The sequence below is a fragment of the Triturus cristatus genome, chromosome 5_2 (genome assembly GCF_964204655.1).
Source record: "Triturus cristatus chromosome 5_2, aTriCri1.1, whole genome shotgun sequence".
NCBI classification, from domain to species: domain Eukaryota; kingdom Metazoa; phylum Chordata; class Amphibia; order Caudata; family Salamandridae; genus Triturus; species Triturus cristatus.
Window position 1 is genome coordinate 222,909,369 of NC_140588.1, and position 15,171 is coordinate 222,924,539.

The following is a 15,171-nucleotide window of genomic DNA, read 5'->3' on the forward strand; positions in this document are numbered from 1 at the left end:
TAGATGCACATATTCACTATCCAATGTCTCACTTTCTGATTACAAACAAACCTGTACATAAGATTGTCCACACAGCAGCATGCTGTTAATAATAGTTATAAGAAAAATAAATGTGTTCCTGGATTACAATATTCTCACAATTAACAGTATCTGACTTTCCTGCATGTGAGCTTTTAGCCGTGCTTTGCTATGAAGATGTAAGGCATGGCAGAAGGAGGCTGCAGCTCTGATTGCAAAAAAACAAAACAAACTTAGGTTTGAACACATATGTAATCATTTATTGATCTGAGAATCCATACAAGGTAAACAAATGTTTACAATATCATATACAGTAAAGCGCTTTCAGGGTTTAAAAAAAATGATTGTCACTCACCGTGCTTCACAGAATAAAAATGTTTTTTTCTTAAATGAATAAATAATCTGATGAGTTCAAATTAATATTTACAATAAAAACAAATAAAAAAAGCTTTGGATATATTAATTTCTTCTTGATCCTGTACTTCCCATTTATCAAGTGGAGTTTTTCCACATTTTCCTCTAAAACAATACGAATCTGAAAGAAACTATAAATCAACGAGGCTAACATGATTTTTTTTTTACATTTGAATTCGTCAGTTTCGGTAAGCGACATAGATAATGTCTCATGGTGAATGTGTAGGAATACAAATACAGCAAAAATAATACTTTATCATTCATAATGCCAGATCGCATTCTTGACGTAACAAAAAAATGTACATTAGGCTGGGACGCGGACATGGGATAACAGGCGACCAAAACAGAACAGAAAAATACAAATTCTTTCATAAGAATATATTTGTGCTCTTTCATTTGCCGGCTGGCTCTGCTGTGCCATCGAGTTGAGTGTTCCGGGTGCATCGGGGTGTCCAATACCGGTTCACTTCGAGTGTTGTCAAGCAGCAGCATTACAGCGGGAAATGGGCAGTGCAAAGCAGTTTTATAAACAGGTTTCCGGGCTCATAAAAAAAGAGCCAATTTTACAAAGCAAATAAAGCAGACCACAAAGAAGTCCCATTTTATGTATATAAAATGTTAGGACGCAACTTTCTTTGTTCATAGTGGAGGTGGCCAGTTGGTCAGAGGAGTTTTGTGTTATTTTGTCCATCAGCCTGAATTCAAGTATTCCAAAGCCACTTCGTAGCAGAATTTGTATTGATCCTGTTAAAATAAGAAAAGAGATAGAATAATTTAGTTTGCTTAGCTAAAATATCCACACGTTGTAATTCAGGATTTGGAGACCGATTTAAAAAACATACAGGAACAGAAAATATGTCATTGACAATTTCAAATTACCTAGTAGCATAAAGTGCAAAGATTCATCCAACTTGGAAAGCAAATATTTAGAAACCTTTCAATAAGACCAATGAGATCAGAAAACGAACTTAATTAAATTATGAACTATGGGCTGTTTGTTTCATTTACATGCATTATTCATTCAAAGGCTGTGCTGAGCAATATATGAGATGTGGGATTCGCTGGCATAAATTTTGATGGAGGGCAGGCACACCCCTGAAGTGAATTCGCCTCTGGCAATCAAATAAGGTGACCAGCTTAAACTAACAAGTGAAGAATTAAGCAATAGGTCCTAACGAGTCACTTTCTACAAAACTGTAAAAGTGCATCGTCCTTAGCATAGCGAACCTATAACACACTTTCGTCAATAACGAAAATCACTATTACACACTCGCTGATTTGGATTTTGTTCTGTGCTATATTAAATGACAAAGAAGAGAGGAGTCTTAGAATTGGACAGAGTTGCGACCTTTTACGTTGTAATTACCCAGCTGGGTTGTAGAGTAATATTTTGGCCCGAGGGTGATAATTTTTTAGAACACAACAGCAAACCCTATGAATAGGGAAGAGAGGTGATGTACATTGAAAAAGTAAACAAGAAATCGATGACTGCTTTCTGAAAACCCTCAGACGGAAGGTGTATGAATGATCTTCAATCAGTTAATAAATCTATGCCTGTGAGACCTGCCATTGAGCTGGCTATTTATGGAAACAACTCTACCGGGCATTCAATGGGTGAATTCAGACATATGGCAAATTAAGCAAAAATCATGATTTGTGAACTGAGTAATAGACGAATCAGAGGTAGGAATTTTCATGGTTGCAAATGGCAGTAATTAAGTTACACTCCTAGGAGAGATTATTTTACACTAAGTTCTGCAAAGGACTTTGAAAACTGGACATGAAAGCATAATTGCAAGGTTTCAGTATTCCAGAGGGCTAGGAGAGAGGCAATGTGTAAATGCGTATTCAAACGTTCTTCTTAAAACTGTTTAAAATGCTCAAATCCCAATCCAAGTGCAATACTCCAATCTGGGTGAAATTCTGAGAGACAAATCTTCATCTCTCAATTTTTAAGGTCTTAAAATAAGTAAAAATAAAAACAAATTATATTTGGTTATCCTGAGAAGTACCAGAAACTCCTTATGAAATTTCCTACTTCAAAATGGGCATAGCTCACCCGTCTTACTATTTCAATTGTATTTTTACATAATAATCATATTTAGTGCTTTAATTTCATAAAAAGCTATTGGTGCGGGTATAACAGGGCTTCTTTGTGGCAGTATGACTCTTCCTCCAAGCACCCTCATCTTGGTAGTCAAAAAGGTGTACTGAAATCTGAATGTGATAAGTTCTATTATACCATTAATTTCCTTAAAACTCCTATTTTTCCTTCTATTTATTCTGACAATTCAATTCAAGGTTGTTTACAATCATTCTTCTCGGACTATGTAGGTACTAAATCTCCCAATTAAAAGAAACAAGATAGCGACTGGAACATAACAGAAAAGGTATAATTGCTGCAAACTAAGCAATTCCTTTAGCTAGACATCAGTATTAAAACTGTGGTGGGATTTGGTTGTTGCAAATTTACCATTCATAGTTCATAAGTGGCAAAAAGACATGATTCCCCAGTTTGGCTAATACTTCTTAGGTGTTCTAAAGCAATATGAGAATTTGTGAAGATTGCTAATAGCGAATGGTGTGTCATAGTTTTGGCTTCTAGTTCACAAAGCAGTAAGAGATTTATAGTTTTTAGCTTTCATTACTAAAGATAGATATTAAAAAACTAGAAGGCTCATGAATATTCATACTTCACCTCACCTTATCGCTTGCATTTAATGCTAGGTTGCATTTACACGAAGAAACAAACAGCTCTTAACCTCTGAGATATGTGTATAAGCCGCCTTATTTCAGAGCACTCCTGTGTTGGGAAAGATTAGGATCTATGACAAATTCCCTTATAACAACCCTGATCTTATGTGTGTGTTATATTCTAGGGGGAATTCAGCAAAAGATACTAATTTAAGCAGCCATTAACGGAGAAACGCTATGGTTAGTTTACACAAAGAGATATAAAGACAGAGAGGAAAAGAATCACAGGTAAAGTCTTTATCTCCTCCGAGGTTTTTGTTCCTTTCGTTTCATCCGAGCTTTGTTAAATCATTTGGCGATTGCTGCTGTATGACTATTTATCCATTGCTATGAACTGCGATTACTATTTTAATGTTTTAATTATAAATATTGCTCTGCACTGTGCACCTTTATGGTTCAAACGAGCTGAAATAAAGTTGTGTTTGGATTAGAAGTCTTTATCTCCATCTACGGCTCACTGAACATACTGATTAAACATTAGAAGAAAGATATAATGAGAACACTCTTTTTGAATAAAACATATGTTTTGATTCGTATTAAAGCACAATACTTTATTTGCTATATCAGGCTAGGTGCACCCTCATAAGAAGGCAAAAAGGGTTACGACAAGGTCCTAAATAAATAATTAAAATAGATATGGACTTTTATGAAGAGTTACAACTTTCTGCAAATTACCAGAGAATGAGGTTATAAAATCCATAAAAACATTAAAGTTCCTGGGTTGGATAGTAATATGCTACATCAATCATACATTTGCTGGTCAGATCCTGAGTGAAGAAATTGATTGATTTTGTAGTTCTGCAAGGACCCAGGAAAAGACTATATTGCATTATTTTGTGTTGCTATATTTGTGGATTACCTGATCCCAATGTGGTTTATCTGCATGTGGAATGGTGCAACAGACCACTTGATTGCTGTCCTCTTTCTATGGGTAGTGATTACTGTGACCTCCAAACCAGGTGGAGTCTGACTTTTCCAAAAAGCTAGAAGCCGCTCTCATTCATAAATAGAGGGCAAGATCTATGCTATCTATCTTGGCTGAAGATCTGCCACTTACTAGTCTTCTCTTTATAGTCATAATGATCAAACGGGGTGCAAAAAGTATAGGCTGGTACTAAACACAAGGGTGTGCGGGAGCATAATTTCATCTATACAAACTTCCACTTCCTTAGAGGCTACGCCATTAGATGCTGGGAAAACATTTAATCGGGTTTTAGCTTAACATCCTTGAGTGCCGAGGAAACATTTTTTCATCGTTGACATGGATTCTGCATGAAGCCTCAAAGACATGCCTTCATGTCAACAAGATATCTCATTATTTTAGGTTGAGAAACAGCACATCAAAGGGATTTATTCTTGCACTTGCACTAGTTTGCTTTCGAAGTTTAATCTCTTTGAGAAAGTCCATCTCCTGTGAGTTTCCACATCAATTTTTCACTTGTGTAATAGGGAATGGAGTTTACTGTGTTTACATATGGATAAACATAGCACAGGCTCATTTTACATTTTCAGGCAAAAAGCATGGGCAGCTTCTCCGTTATGGCAGAGGAGAGTCGTACCCCTACCCCCCACCCGCACTGAAAGCCAGCAGACATTTGTATTATCATTTTATTTTTCGGCCTGCAGGCTGCAAGCCAAGGGAGGGGCGGGGCCATTCATACTGACAGCAGCTGCGGCACCAGGGAGGAGGGGGGAGTAGTGGGCACTGCTAAGTGTGCATGACGGTTTGACCGGACCTCTGGGGCCGGCCAAAACGTCATGGGCACTTAGCCTTTCTCCTGTTCGAGCTGTGTTGTACAGCCGGGTGGAGAACCAACACAGAATCCCAGTCCATGTCTGAGCACTGAACCAGGGCACTCAGCGTAGTATTGCCAGCATGATATCAGCGCTGGGATTGGCATCTGGGAGCCTGCGCAATCAACAGCAGTTCCTGGACATCTGGAAGGCGAGGATCGGGAGCAAGGCGGTGGCCGTCGGAGCAGGTAAGTGCAATCTTATATATTTATAATTCTTTTTTTTTGTCTGTATTCTCCCTCCCCCGCCTCACCCCTTTCCTGATAAGAGGCGGCTGCAAAACAAATTACTACATTTTTCGATCATGTGAGTAGCAAAAAAACTAATGCACAGTGTGCTCATTTTCAAAGGAGGCATTGTCTGTGGGAAAATTTGTTTGCTACGTCTTTATTTGATACAAGCAAACAAATCTATAAGCAAAAAAGTGTTTTCATCTATGTTATGCAATGGTTCCATAATCTATTTTCAAATTTTTACCATGATTCAAAAGCCTTGCTGTAACATGGAATGGGGAAAAATATGCTGCAGAAGTTTTATTATAGTGTACCATAATACTGCAACATGGTTTGCAAAGGAATTTGCACCACTGCAAAGTTTTTCTAAATTGAACCAAGGATTTTTAAATGTTGAGGTGCCTTTGAGCAAGCTACCTCTGACAACTGTTGATAACAATTCAGAGATGTGAGTGTTTTAAAATAAGTGCTGCTTCTGCTGGTTAGTGCCCGCCTGTAACATGGGCAAATCCCGCATAGGCTTGACTGACCAGGCAGTGGACACTGAAAGCTACAAGCTGTATCATATGTGACCAGTTGTAAATTAAACATAAAAAGGAAGGTGTGTCTGGTTACTAATGTTTCAGGTATGACACTGAGAATTTAGTAAACTATGTTGCAGGAAAATGTCACATAGTCAGACGTCTGCGTTGCAAGACAGAAAACAATTTGCAGCCAATTCTCTTACATTTTTTTACATGATTATGTCAGAAACGAAGTACCCTTTCTGCGATGAAGGAAACTGGTGCAAAACAGCCATCACGCTCACATATAATTCAGCACATGAGGGTTGAATAAAAAAAACTGCTTTTTCATATATATTTTTTCCATTTTAGAGATATGAGAGAAAACTGAAACCCCTTATTTGTCAGCTCGCGGTGGATGAAGTGAATTATTATTTCTGTCGGGGACAGGAAAATGAAAAAATACCAATGCTCCAAACCTGGCCTGTGTGGACTCTCTCAGAAGATGGACTGCTTTTTCTGCCTTCTCTATGTATACAGAAAGACCAACCACGCCGTTAAGACTTAAAACTCCACCTGCACAGCATGAGAGCTGCCACATGTGAAGATTTACTTTATACTGCACGGTGCTGCAATGGGGGAAGGGCATAAGGCCTTGGAAAGGGCTTTGATCTATGGGCCCCTCCCCCCATTAAGTTAGATTTATTTCGGTGTACAGGTCACTGGAAGATTGGCAGTCAGAAGACACTCTCTGAGGACAGAATATGCATACTTTTTTTGGTAAATGATGGGTGGATATGTTGTAGGAATTGTTAGTTAGTTGATTGAATAACAGCCTCCAGCTTAAGGCACACTTTTGCACCCTTCAAATAACACTTTCAATGAAGGGGAAATGGGAACGAGACCTGGAGGAGCTGTCAGGTAAGGGAGCCTGTGATTAAGGCACTGCATTGACTAATAAAATTGAACCTCCTGCACTGAGTGCATCATACGCGGGTACTGATGGCAAACACTGGGAGAACTGACACTGGTAAATGTCTCCAGAAATGTGGCCTAGCGGGTATGCCCACGCATACACTATTGGATTGTCCTGAGATCAAGACATATTGGACCGAGGTGATGAGGGGTTTGGTGGAGGTTTAGGGGCTTCCATTGGTCCCAAGTGAGAAACTATGCATTTTGGGAATATGGGGAGACCAGGCGGGTACCAGATACCAACCTATATTTCGTAATACGAGCATGGCCGCAGTCTGATGAAATATGGTGCAACTATGGGGGTCACACACACACACACACACACACACACACACATACACACTGCCCCACCCAGAAAAATGGGGTACAATATGGACTGGTGCATGGTATGTGTACGAAGGGCGGGGCTGACTGTGCAAATTGGTACAGATATGGGGCCCATGGAAGCACCACGCAGTTATTTTCTGCACATGTATGATTAAATATAATCAGTTGTGGCGTTTGATGGATCACTGTAATTGCTGAACTGTACAGAACAACCATCGTCGGAGAAAGTGATGTTTAGTACACCTGGAGATGGATCAGGCAGTCTGCCCATTTGCTCATTGTGTTAATGTACTGCTTTTTAACATGTTATGTTGGTATTAAACTAATAAAAAACTTTAAATAAATACCACTGTATAGACCCCCTTACTCAGAGCTGCGCTGGAAATTGGACCATGGAAGAAGAAGCTTTGCACCTTCAAGAAACTGTCTCTTAGGGTGGATCAGGGCAGTGCCTCACTTTCATTCCTAGTAACATGAGAGTCTGAAGAATACTGGAAGTACCGTGACCTAATAGTGTTGTCTTATGCCTTCAAGGAAACTGTAGGGCTTATAGTGGAGACTGACCCAGAACAGGTGAGGTTATTCTCAACTATGGGTGCTGGGGAAATCCCAGAAATCTGAGTGTCACAGGGATATCCTAGTAACGGCCAATCACGAGGCTAGTGTATTCTGGAGATGCATCCCAAGGCTAGCAAATCTTGGAATCTCTTTTTCGAAGTTGATCAGCTGCACTGAAGTTCGACACACCTCACTTAGGGTTGCAATGGGGTCAAATGGCAGATTAGAACCTTTGAAGCCAGCTCATAGTACCCTTAGGGGCAAAGCTTTGATCGCAAACACCCACTCGAAAATGAGCACCTTGAGGCATCTCAACATTCAAGTCTCTAGCAAAAACTGTCAACCTTCTTAACCATGCGCAAAAGATGGGGATTGGCCATGGAGTCTATCGGACCTGATTTTGATGAGTCGTCCCGACACCAACTTAACTTCTGAGAACTTCTCCAAATTAAATCTAGTGTGATGTGGATTGAGGACTTCTGTGACCGGTTTGATCCAGTGCCGTGCATGAACCTCTTGCACTCTTCATCACCAAGGTATTGATTCTTCACTGAACATCACAAGCAAGGTTCAACAGGAATAACCACCACAGCGGATGCAGGTTGGACAATGATTTGATGTGACATTTTTTAGCCGGATAATGGTTGAACTTCGTAAAGATGACTTGGCTCCTGCTACACTCTGTCTTTGATTGTTTAGCAACAATTTTTGATGCTAAACAATCACTGATCAAACTTTAATCATGTTTGCTTCTGGGGCTTTAATAAAGTTGGGCCTTAACTAAATTTGCTTTGGGCTTCATGTTCTTCATTAAAACATCCTTAGCTACTATGTGACAAAAACAACTATCCCTAAAGAATAGCCTCAGAGCACAATCTGCATTACAAAAGGTGAGCTGTGGTTGAATCCCACTCTGGGTTGAGTCAACCACAGAGTGCAGCAGCCCCCGCATCGGGGAAGACTTCCAAAAGGGGCTCAGGTTTCCTTTTTACTGGAACTTGTAACCAGCGCAGACCTTGTGCCCAGTTAGCGGAACATGCTTCCTTTCTGATTACCGGCACAGCCCCCGGATTCATAAAGTATTGTCCATTTCATAAAGCCAGGGCTTTAAGTGTGCCGGGTCCTGCCGGTGCTGAGCACCAGACACACAATTAATGGACGGAATGCAGAACAAATCAAAACATTCACCGCCAGTCAAGAGATCGGGGTTAAATCCATCATTCTTTTGCTCACCATGCCACCCCAGTTCAGACCTGGCCATATGCAAATCAGTCTTGACCCTGTGCCTCATGGGAACAGTCTGAGCACCGGCAGTTCGTAAAAGCAGGTGCTTAGACGGGTCCCTATCGGCCTCTCCATTTTTGCCCTCACTCTCAGGATGAAAAAAAAAAATTACCTCTGCAGCAGTACCACCCTTCTTTGGCTTTGATTTAGCTTCAAAGAGACTCCTTATAGTTCTTTCACAGTCTCATAATTTCAGAACTGAAACATTTTCAATATTCTATACAACAAATCTATAGTTGTTGCTTATTTATCTTATGCAACTAACGACCATTTGCAAAGCCAATAGTCTTCGTTGTAGGTGTAATGTTACGTATTGTATTATATATCTGGATGCAATGACAGAAGCAGACAAATACCAATTGGGTGGCACACTATGCTAAGCACAGATATTTAGCTTACTTTTCAAGCAATGTCTTATTTCCATTTGCCACGCCCTTTTGAGAGACCCCAGTTTTTTCATCCCACTTAAAGCCCTGAATAAAAATCCCTGAATAAACCTACATCTCTCTGAACCTCGGACTCGGCTCCAAAGACAACATGTGAAAAAATAGCAAGAAAAGGAGAAGGGGTGACCGAGGTGGGCATAGCAGGCCACTTGAAGTTCAGATAAGGACTCTGGCGCCCACAACATCACACTCCTTAACATTTGCTGACTTGCTGAGGTGTTTTATACGGTACCAGCTCTCTGCCTCGTTGTTGCATTAGAGAACTTTTGAATAAAGTTAAAATACAAAGATTAATAGCATGGGTTACCAACTGTAGACAGAGTGAACAGAGAGATCATTGTGCCTCAAAAAGTGCGAGCAGGGAAGTGAGCTGAAAACATGTACCCAGAGGAACTCGGGAGTGTTCAGCAAGGTCTGTGCGTAGTGACGTCACTAGAGACCACGGGGCGTCTAGACGGCCCATCTCCCACCTGGAAACCCTGCACCGGCTGACCTCAAACTCTCCCTGCTCTTTACGAGTGCGACTTTGTAAGTCAGGCCTCTAACATGAGGTCGGTGCAGAGTCGAGATAATGAAAGTGAAATTCAAACCGGAATTTCACATTTTAACGGAAAAAATACGAACATAAAGGTCGCTCAACTTTCCAGTCAAAAAGAGGGGTGTCAGGACGAGTCCAGTGATCCTAGTGAATAAAATGGAAGCGAAGGTGACGCATTCAACAGACACAAGCCTGGTGGGGAAGTTCAAACACTACACGCAGCTTTGCACCAGTTCAAGCCCTGGGATGATATTGGGCACCTCCGCTCTCCGCCGTGTGCTGGCATGCGCATGGGCGCTCCGTCGTCGGGCATCAATGGCACTGTCCTCAGGGGTTTCTGGTCGCCACTCAGGGTGGTGAGGTATGGTGTCCGTAACAACTCTTCCCATCAGAAGGTGTGCCGGAGCCACTCCAGTAGTTGTGTGAGGTGTCTGGCGATAGCTCCGAAGGAAAGTGAAGATGGCCATCTCCACGGACTGAGACTTGTCGTGCGCTATGCGTATTACCTTATTGAGGGTCCTCATGAATCTTTCTGCTTCCCCATTGGCCTGCGGCCAGCGGGGCGTGATTCGCCGATGATGTATGCCCAATGCTTGCAGATATGCGGCAAATTCCTGGCTCTGGAAGGGGGACCCGTTGTCTGTCCTGATCTCTTTCACCAGTCCATGGGTCGCCATGATCTTCTCTAACTTGGGGATGACTTCACTTGCACTGAGGACCGACAGTATCTCCACCTCAGGGTATTTCGAGTGGTCGTCGATCGCCACTAGAGTGTGGCGCCCATCCGGCAGACTGCCAAAATCCACACTGATTTGAGACCACGGGACTCTCGGCCGAGGCTCCATGATGACAGGGGCTGGTCGAGGTGCTTCCCCGGTGACTTGACACGAGTGGCAGGCCCGAACGGTGGCCTCTACGAGGTCATCCATGAGTGGGAACCAGACTTTTGTGCGAAGTCTCGACTTGGTCTTTACCATGCCTTGATGTCCTACGTGGGCCACGTCTACCATTCTCTGGGTCAGCGATGTCGGGATGACCAACCTGTGCCCCCGCAGCAGACACCCGGTGTTGTCCTCGGTGAGTTCATCTCTTACATGATATAAGCTGTCCATTATCCGTTGTGCCACCGTTGTCAAACTCTTCCATTCTTCCTTCGCTCGATTCCAACTGTTGTTCTGAACCGCCTTCTTGGCCCGTTGCAGACACTCGTCCTGGCTGGTGGCTTGCTGGATGCTAGCCATGGAGATGGGTATGGGACACGACCGAGCAGTGACACATCTTACATACTCCTCGGTATCAGCGGCTTCTTCCATCTCTTGGGGAGTGGCTTTCCGAGGATGGCGGGATAGGTAGTCAGCCGGATTCCTTGACCCAGGTTGGTATTCTATCTTGCAATTATAGTTTTGTAACTGCAGCATCCACTTTTCAATTCGTGGTGGTGGTTTTGTTGAGGTTCCCGAGAATAGTGACACCAGGGGCTTGTGGTCTGTCGCCACTACAAATGGTTTTCCGTACACGTACAGATGAAAATGGTGACAGCCCCAATGAATCGCGATGGCCTCCTTCTCTATTTTTGAGTACCTTTGCTCCGTCTCGGTGAGCGATCTGCTCGCGAAGGCCACCGGAGCCCACTCTTCTTGAGGCGTCTTCCTTTGTAGGAGAACGGCACCCAGTCCGACCGGACCAGCATCCACGGCGATTAAGGTGAGTTTGGCAGGATCAAGGAACGCGAGTGTCGTTGCTTCTGAGAGCGATTTCTTGATCCTTTCAAATGCCTGGGCTTGCTCGCTGCCCAATGTCCACGGGGGTGATTCTTTGGTCAACTCTCTTAGGGGGCTGTCAGATTTGCCAAGTCCGGGATGAATCTTCTACAGTAGTTGACCATCCCTAGGAAGCTTCGAACCTCTGTGACATTGGTGGGAGCGGCCGCGTCTTTGATGTCCCTCACCTTCTCGGGATCCGGGTTTACCCCTTCCGTTGAAAAAGTATACCCGGAGGATTGCAACTTGTTGCACAGGAACTCACACTTTTCTCGATGTAGCGTGAGGCCAGCCTCTCGAATTCGGCGCAGCACTTGGAGCAGTCGTTCATTGTGTTCCTGGACAGTCTTCGCGTGGATCATAATGTCATCGCTGACATTGATCGCCCCCGGGATTCCAGCGATGAGCTCTTGTATCACGTTTTGAAATACCTCGGCGGCACTCGACACTCCGAAGCTTAATCGCGTGTACCGCCTGAGTCCCACATGTGTAGAAAAAGTTGTAATATTTCGGGAGGCTTCGTCTAGTACTAGTTGGTGGTATCCCGACCTGAGATACAACTTCGAGAACCACTGGGCGCCAGCCATTTCCCCTATGAGGTCGTCGATGGTGGGAGTGATGTGGCGCTCCCTCTTAATCGCGACGTTGGGGAGTCGCATATCGACGCATATTCTCACCGCGCCCGGCTGCTTGGGCTTCCTGGTAACCACGATGGGGGACACCCATGGGGTGGGGCCTGATACTTTCTCGATTATTCAAGCTTCTTGAGCTCTTCCTCCACCAACGGCCTGAGGTGGAATGCTATCCGCCGGTGTCGCAGGGCGACCGGCTGGACTGTTGGGTCGATGTGGAGGTGAATTTCTTTCCCTCGAAATTTGCCAATCCCTTGGAACACCTCTTCAAACTCGCCCAGGATGTGGTGCATGGACTCCTGGTGCACCCCGAATGGAAATGTCACTACTCCCAAGTCCTCTGCCGCTCGGCATCCCAGGAGCATTCCCTGGCCATCCTCCGTAACGTAAATGTTGGTGGTGACCGACCGGGTTCCGTGAGATATGCCTGTCCTGAAACGTCCCCGCACTCTCAACGGTGCTTCTTGGCCATATGCAAACACTGTTATCGTTGACGGATGTAGAGTTGGTTTCGGGAGCATCGTGCTGTACAGCGTGGCAGCCATGATGTTGATAGTGGCTCCGGTGTCCACAACTGCGTTGACGTCTTGCGACCCTACCCGGATGTTGCACTGTGGTAGGCGTCTTGCTGTGCGTGTGGCGGTACCTATCATATGGATTTTGTGCACCACCCTTTCCTTTTCTTCATCGTCATCCATGTCGCTGGTTACCGGCTCTCCTTCCTTGGTGGCGTTTGCTGCTGGACGGGGCTTGCGGTACCTTTTTGACTGGCATACCTTTTCGAAGGGATTGAAACGCCCGCACCCCGAGCATTTCTTGCCGGACACTCCGCCGCCGCATGTGGCGGTCCCCAACAGTACTCGCACGATCTTGGCTTTTCTGGAGCGGTGGCTCCCGCCCCTTTCTTGCCCCCTTTTTGCGTAGGCCTTGCAGACACCGCATTAACAGGTTCAATCTTCACTGGCGCCTGAAGAGCCGCCTCCATGTGCGCCGCCCGCACTTTCGACAGCTCTTTGGTCCGACCCATCGTCAAGATTTCCGCCAATGGTTTACCGGATTCTTCCAATATGCGCTCGCGCAATTTGGCTGATGCGCATCCCTGGATGATTTGCCCTCGAATTTCTTCGGTCTCGTCCCGGAAACCACATGTGGCCACGAGGTTCTTAAGGCGAGCGTGAAACCTATCCAACGATTCTTCAGGAAGCTGGCGCGCTTGTCGGAATATGAATCGCTCATAGTCGCGGTTAGCCATCGGTTCGAAGTGTTCATTCAGGGCAGCTATCAGCGTCAGGTGTATTTTGGGAGTGGCTTCTGCGAGCGTCTTGACTATATTGTGAATGTCTTTTCCTCCTAGGTGGATAATCATCGCCCTTTTTTGGTCTCTATGGACTTTGGTAGCTTCGAAGAATATGCGTAGCCTATCTTCCCAATCTTTCCATCTGGCCGCCACTGAAGACGGTGACCCCTCCACTGTGAATGGTTCAATAGGTGGTATGTTTGCCATGACGTGCGTGTGTTGCCACTGCCAGGCGAGACCTGCCGGTCACGTGAGTGTTCTCCCCCTTTTGCACCCCCCTTGATAAGGGGACCAGTCCTCCTGAATGATGCAGAGGGAGACAGGTCCAACCCCCAGCGTGTGCACGCGATGCGCTCCCTCCTTGGGGCCTCAGACACTCAGCCGCCAGTACTCACGGGCACCATCGATGGGCTGGCTCTCTCCCTGCAGCACACGCCACCTTCAGTGCAGCACACGCGAGGCACAGTCCACTCCTGGGGCACTTGGTAGAACACTCCGGTCACCTCCCTCGTGTCAGCGTTATGGCCGCTTTGCAGGCCTGGGCCACGTGGCACTCGTGGTGAGCACCACCCACGCGTGCACGCGCCTTCTCGGAGCTCCGCCGAGCAGCGCGATGGATTCAGAGCACCGGACCCGTCACCGGAGGCGCCAACAGCCGATCGTGACGCTGCGCAGGGGCACGAGCGCCGCGAGTGAAGGAACGCTTGCGGCCGCCACACCCGCGCACTCCGCGTCAGCGAGGGCATGCCCACCCTCGTCGCCAGTTTATGTGGTGTCGTAGGGACACCTGTTGGGCGCTTACCGCGCAGTGGGACAGTGGGCCTCGGCACTGGCAATAATGACACGGGGACAGTATCGATATTTTACTCAGTCCGCCGCCGCAGCCTTTCTGGCGTACGTGCGTGCGCGACTTGCCTTTTATTCTAACTCCTCACGTGACCTGACGCGTACGCCCAGGCGTATCGCGTCATGGTCACGACATCACACCGGTGCTGGGTCAAAGAAGCTGTTAGGATTGTGTGCCACATAAGGATGGCAAACAGTCACTGTGCCCCCTGACACTGCCCCCTTCCAGGGACCCGCCCCCCGCATCCCGCTGCTGGCAGGTACAGTCAGTCACTGCGCCCACCTGCATGGGGATCTCTAGACCCTTAGGAAATCAAGGTGGTCGCTCCCTGCACAGTGATAGGCAGAGCAGTCCGTCTTTCACTCCTCTGTCATTCCCTGCACAGGCGCGGACTTGCACCTACACTGGAAGCAACGCATTTGCTGTGATAAAGCACACAGACGTATGGGTGCAAAACGGCACAGAATGGGTCGATAAGCCATATCCATACGCTGCCTTATGAGTTCTCAACCACTACGAGGGCAGTATTTTATGGACTTGTCTGTGTTCACAACCTCATTGTACGCGTGATGACGTGTTTAGAGGTACGTACCAAGAGATCCACCATGTTAGGTTTGTTGTTCCTCAGGGTCTTCACCGCGTGGAATACGTCAACCGCTCGCTGGTGTCGCAGCATTTCACAAACAATACTGATAGCGCAGAATGTCCCACTGCGGCCGCCACCGTTTCTGCAATGAAAACAAAGGAATTATCTGTCGCTGTAAGCAATTTAACTTAAAAAAAAAAAACAA

The 15,171-nt window shown here is 45.5% G+C and overlaps 1 protein-coding gene across 12 annotated transcripts in view; it reads right to left on the bottom strand.

The window, feature by feature from the left end:
* Window positions 1–251: 251 nt before the first annotated feature.
* Window positions 252–15,171, bottom strand: part of PTPRM (protein tyrosine phosphatase receptor type M) — a 1,478,792-nt gene continuing 1,463,872 nt past the window's right edge. For all 12 annotated transcript variants that reach the window (XM_085607017.1, XM_085607015.1, XM_085607014.1 and 9 more), the window contains 2 exons: window positions 14,973–15,108; window positions 252–1,176 (listed from right to left, as the gene is read on the bottom strand). In XM_085607017.1, the coding sequence (XP_085463143.1) occupies window positions 1,123–1,176; window positions 14,973–15,108 (190 nt within the window). In that variant the 3' untranslated portion in view covers window positions 252–1,122. The remainder of the gene's footprint in view (window positions 1,177–14,972; window positions 15,109–15,171) is intronic.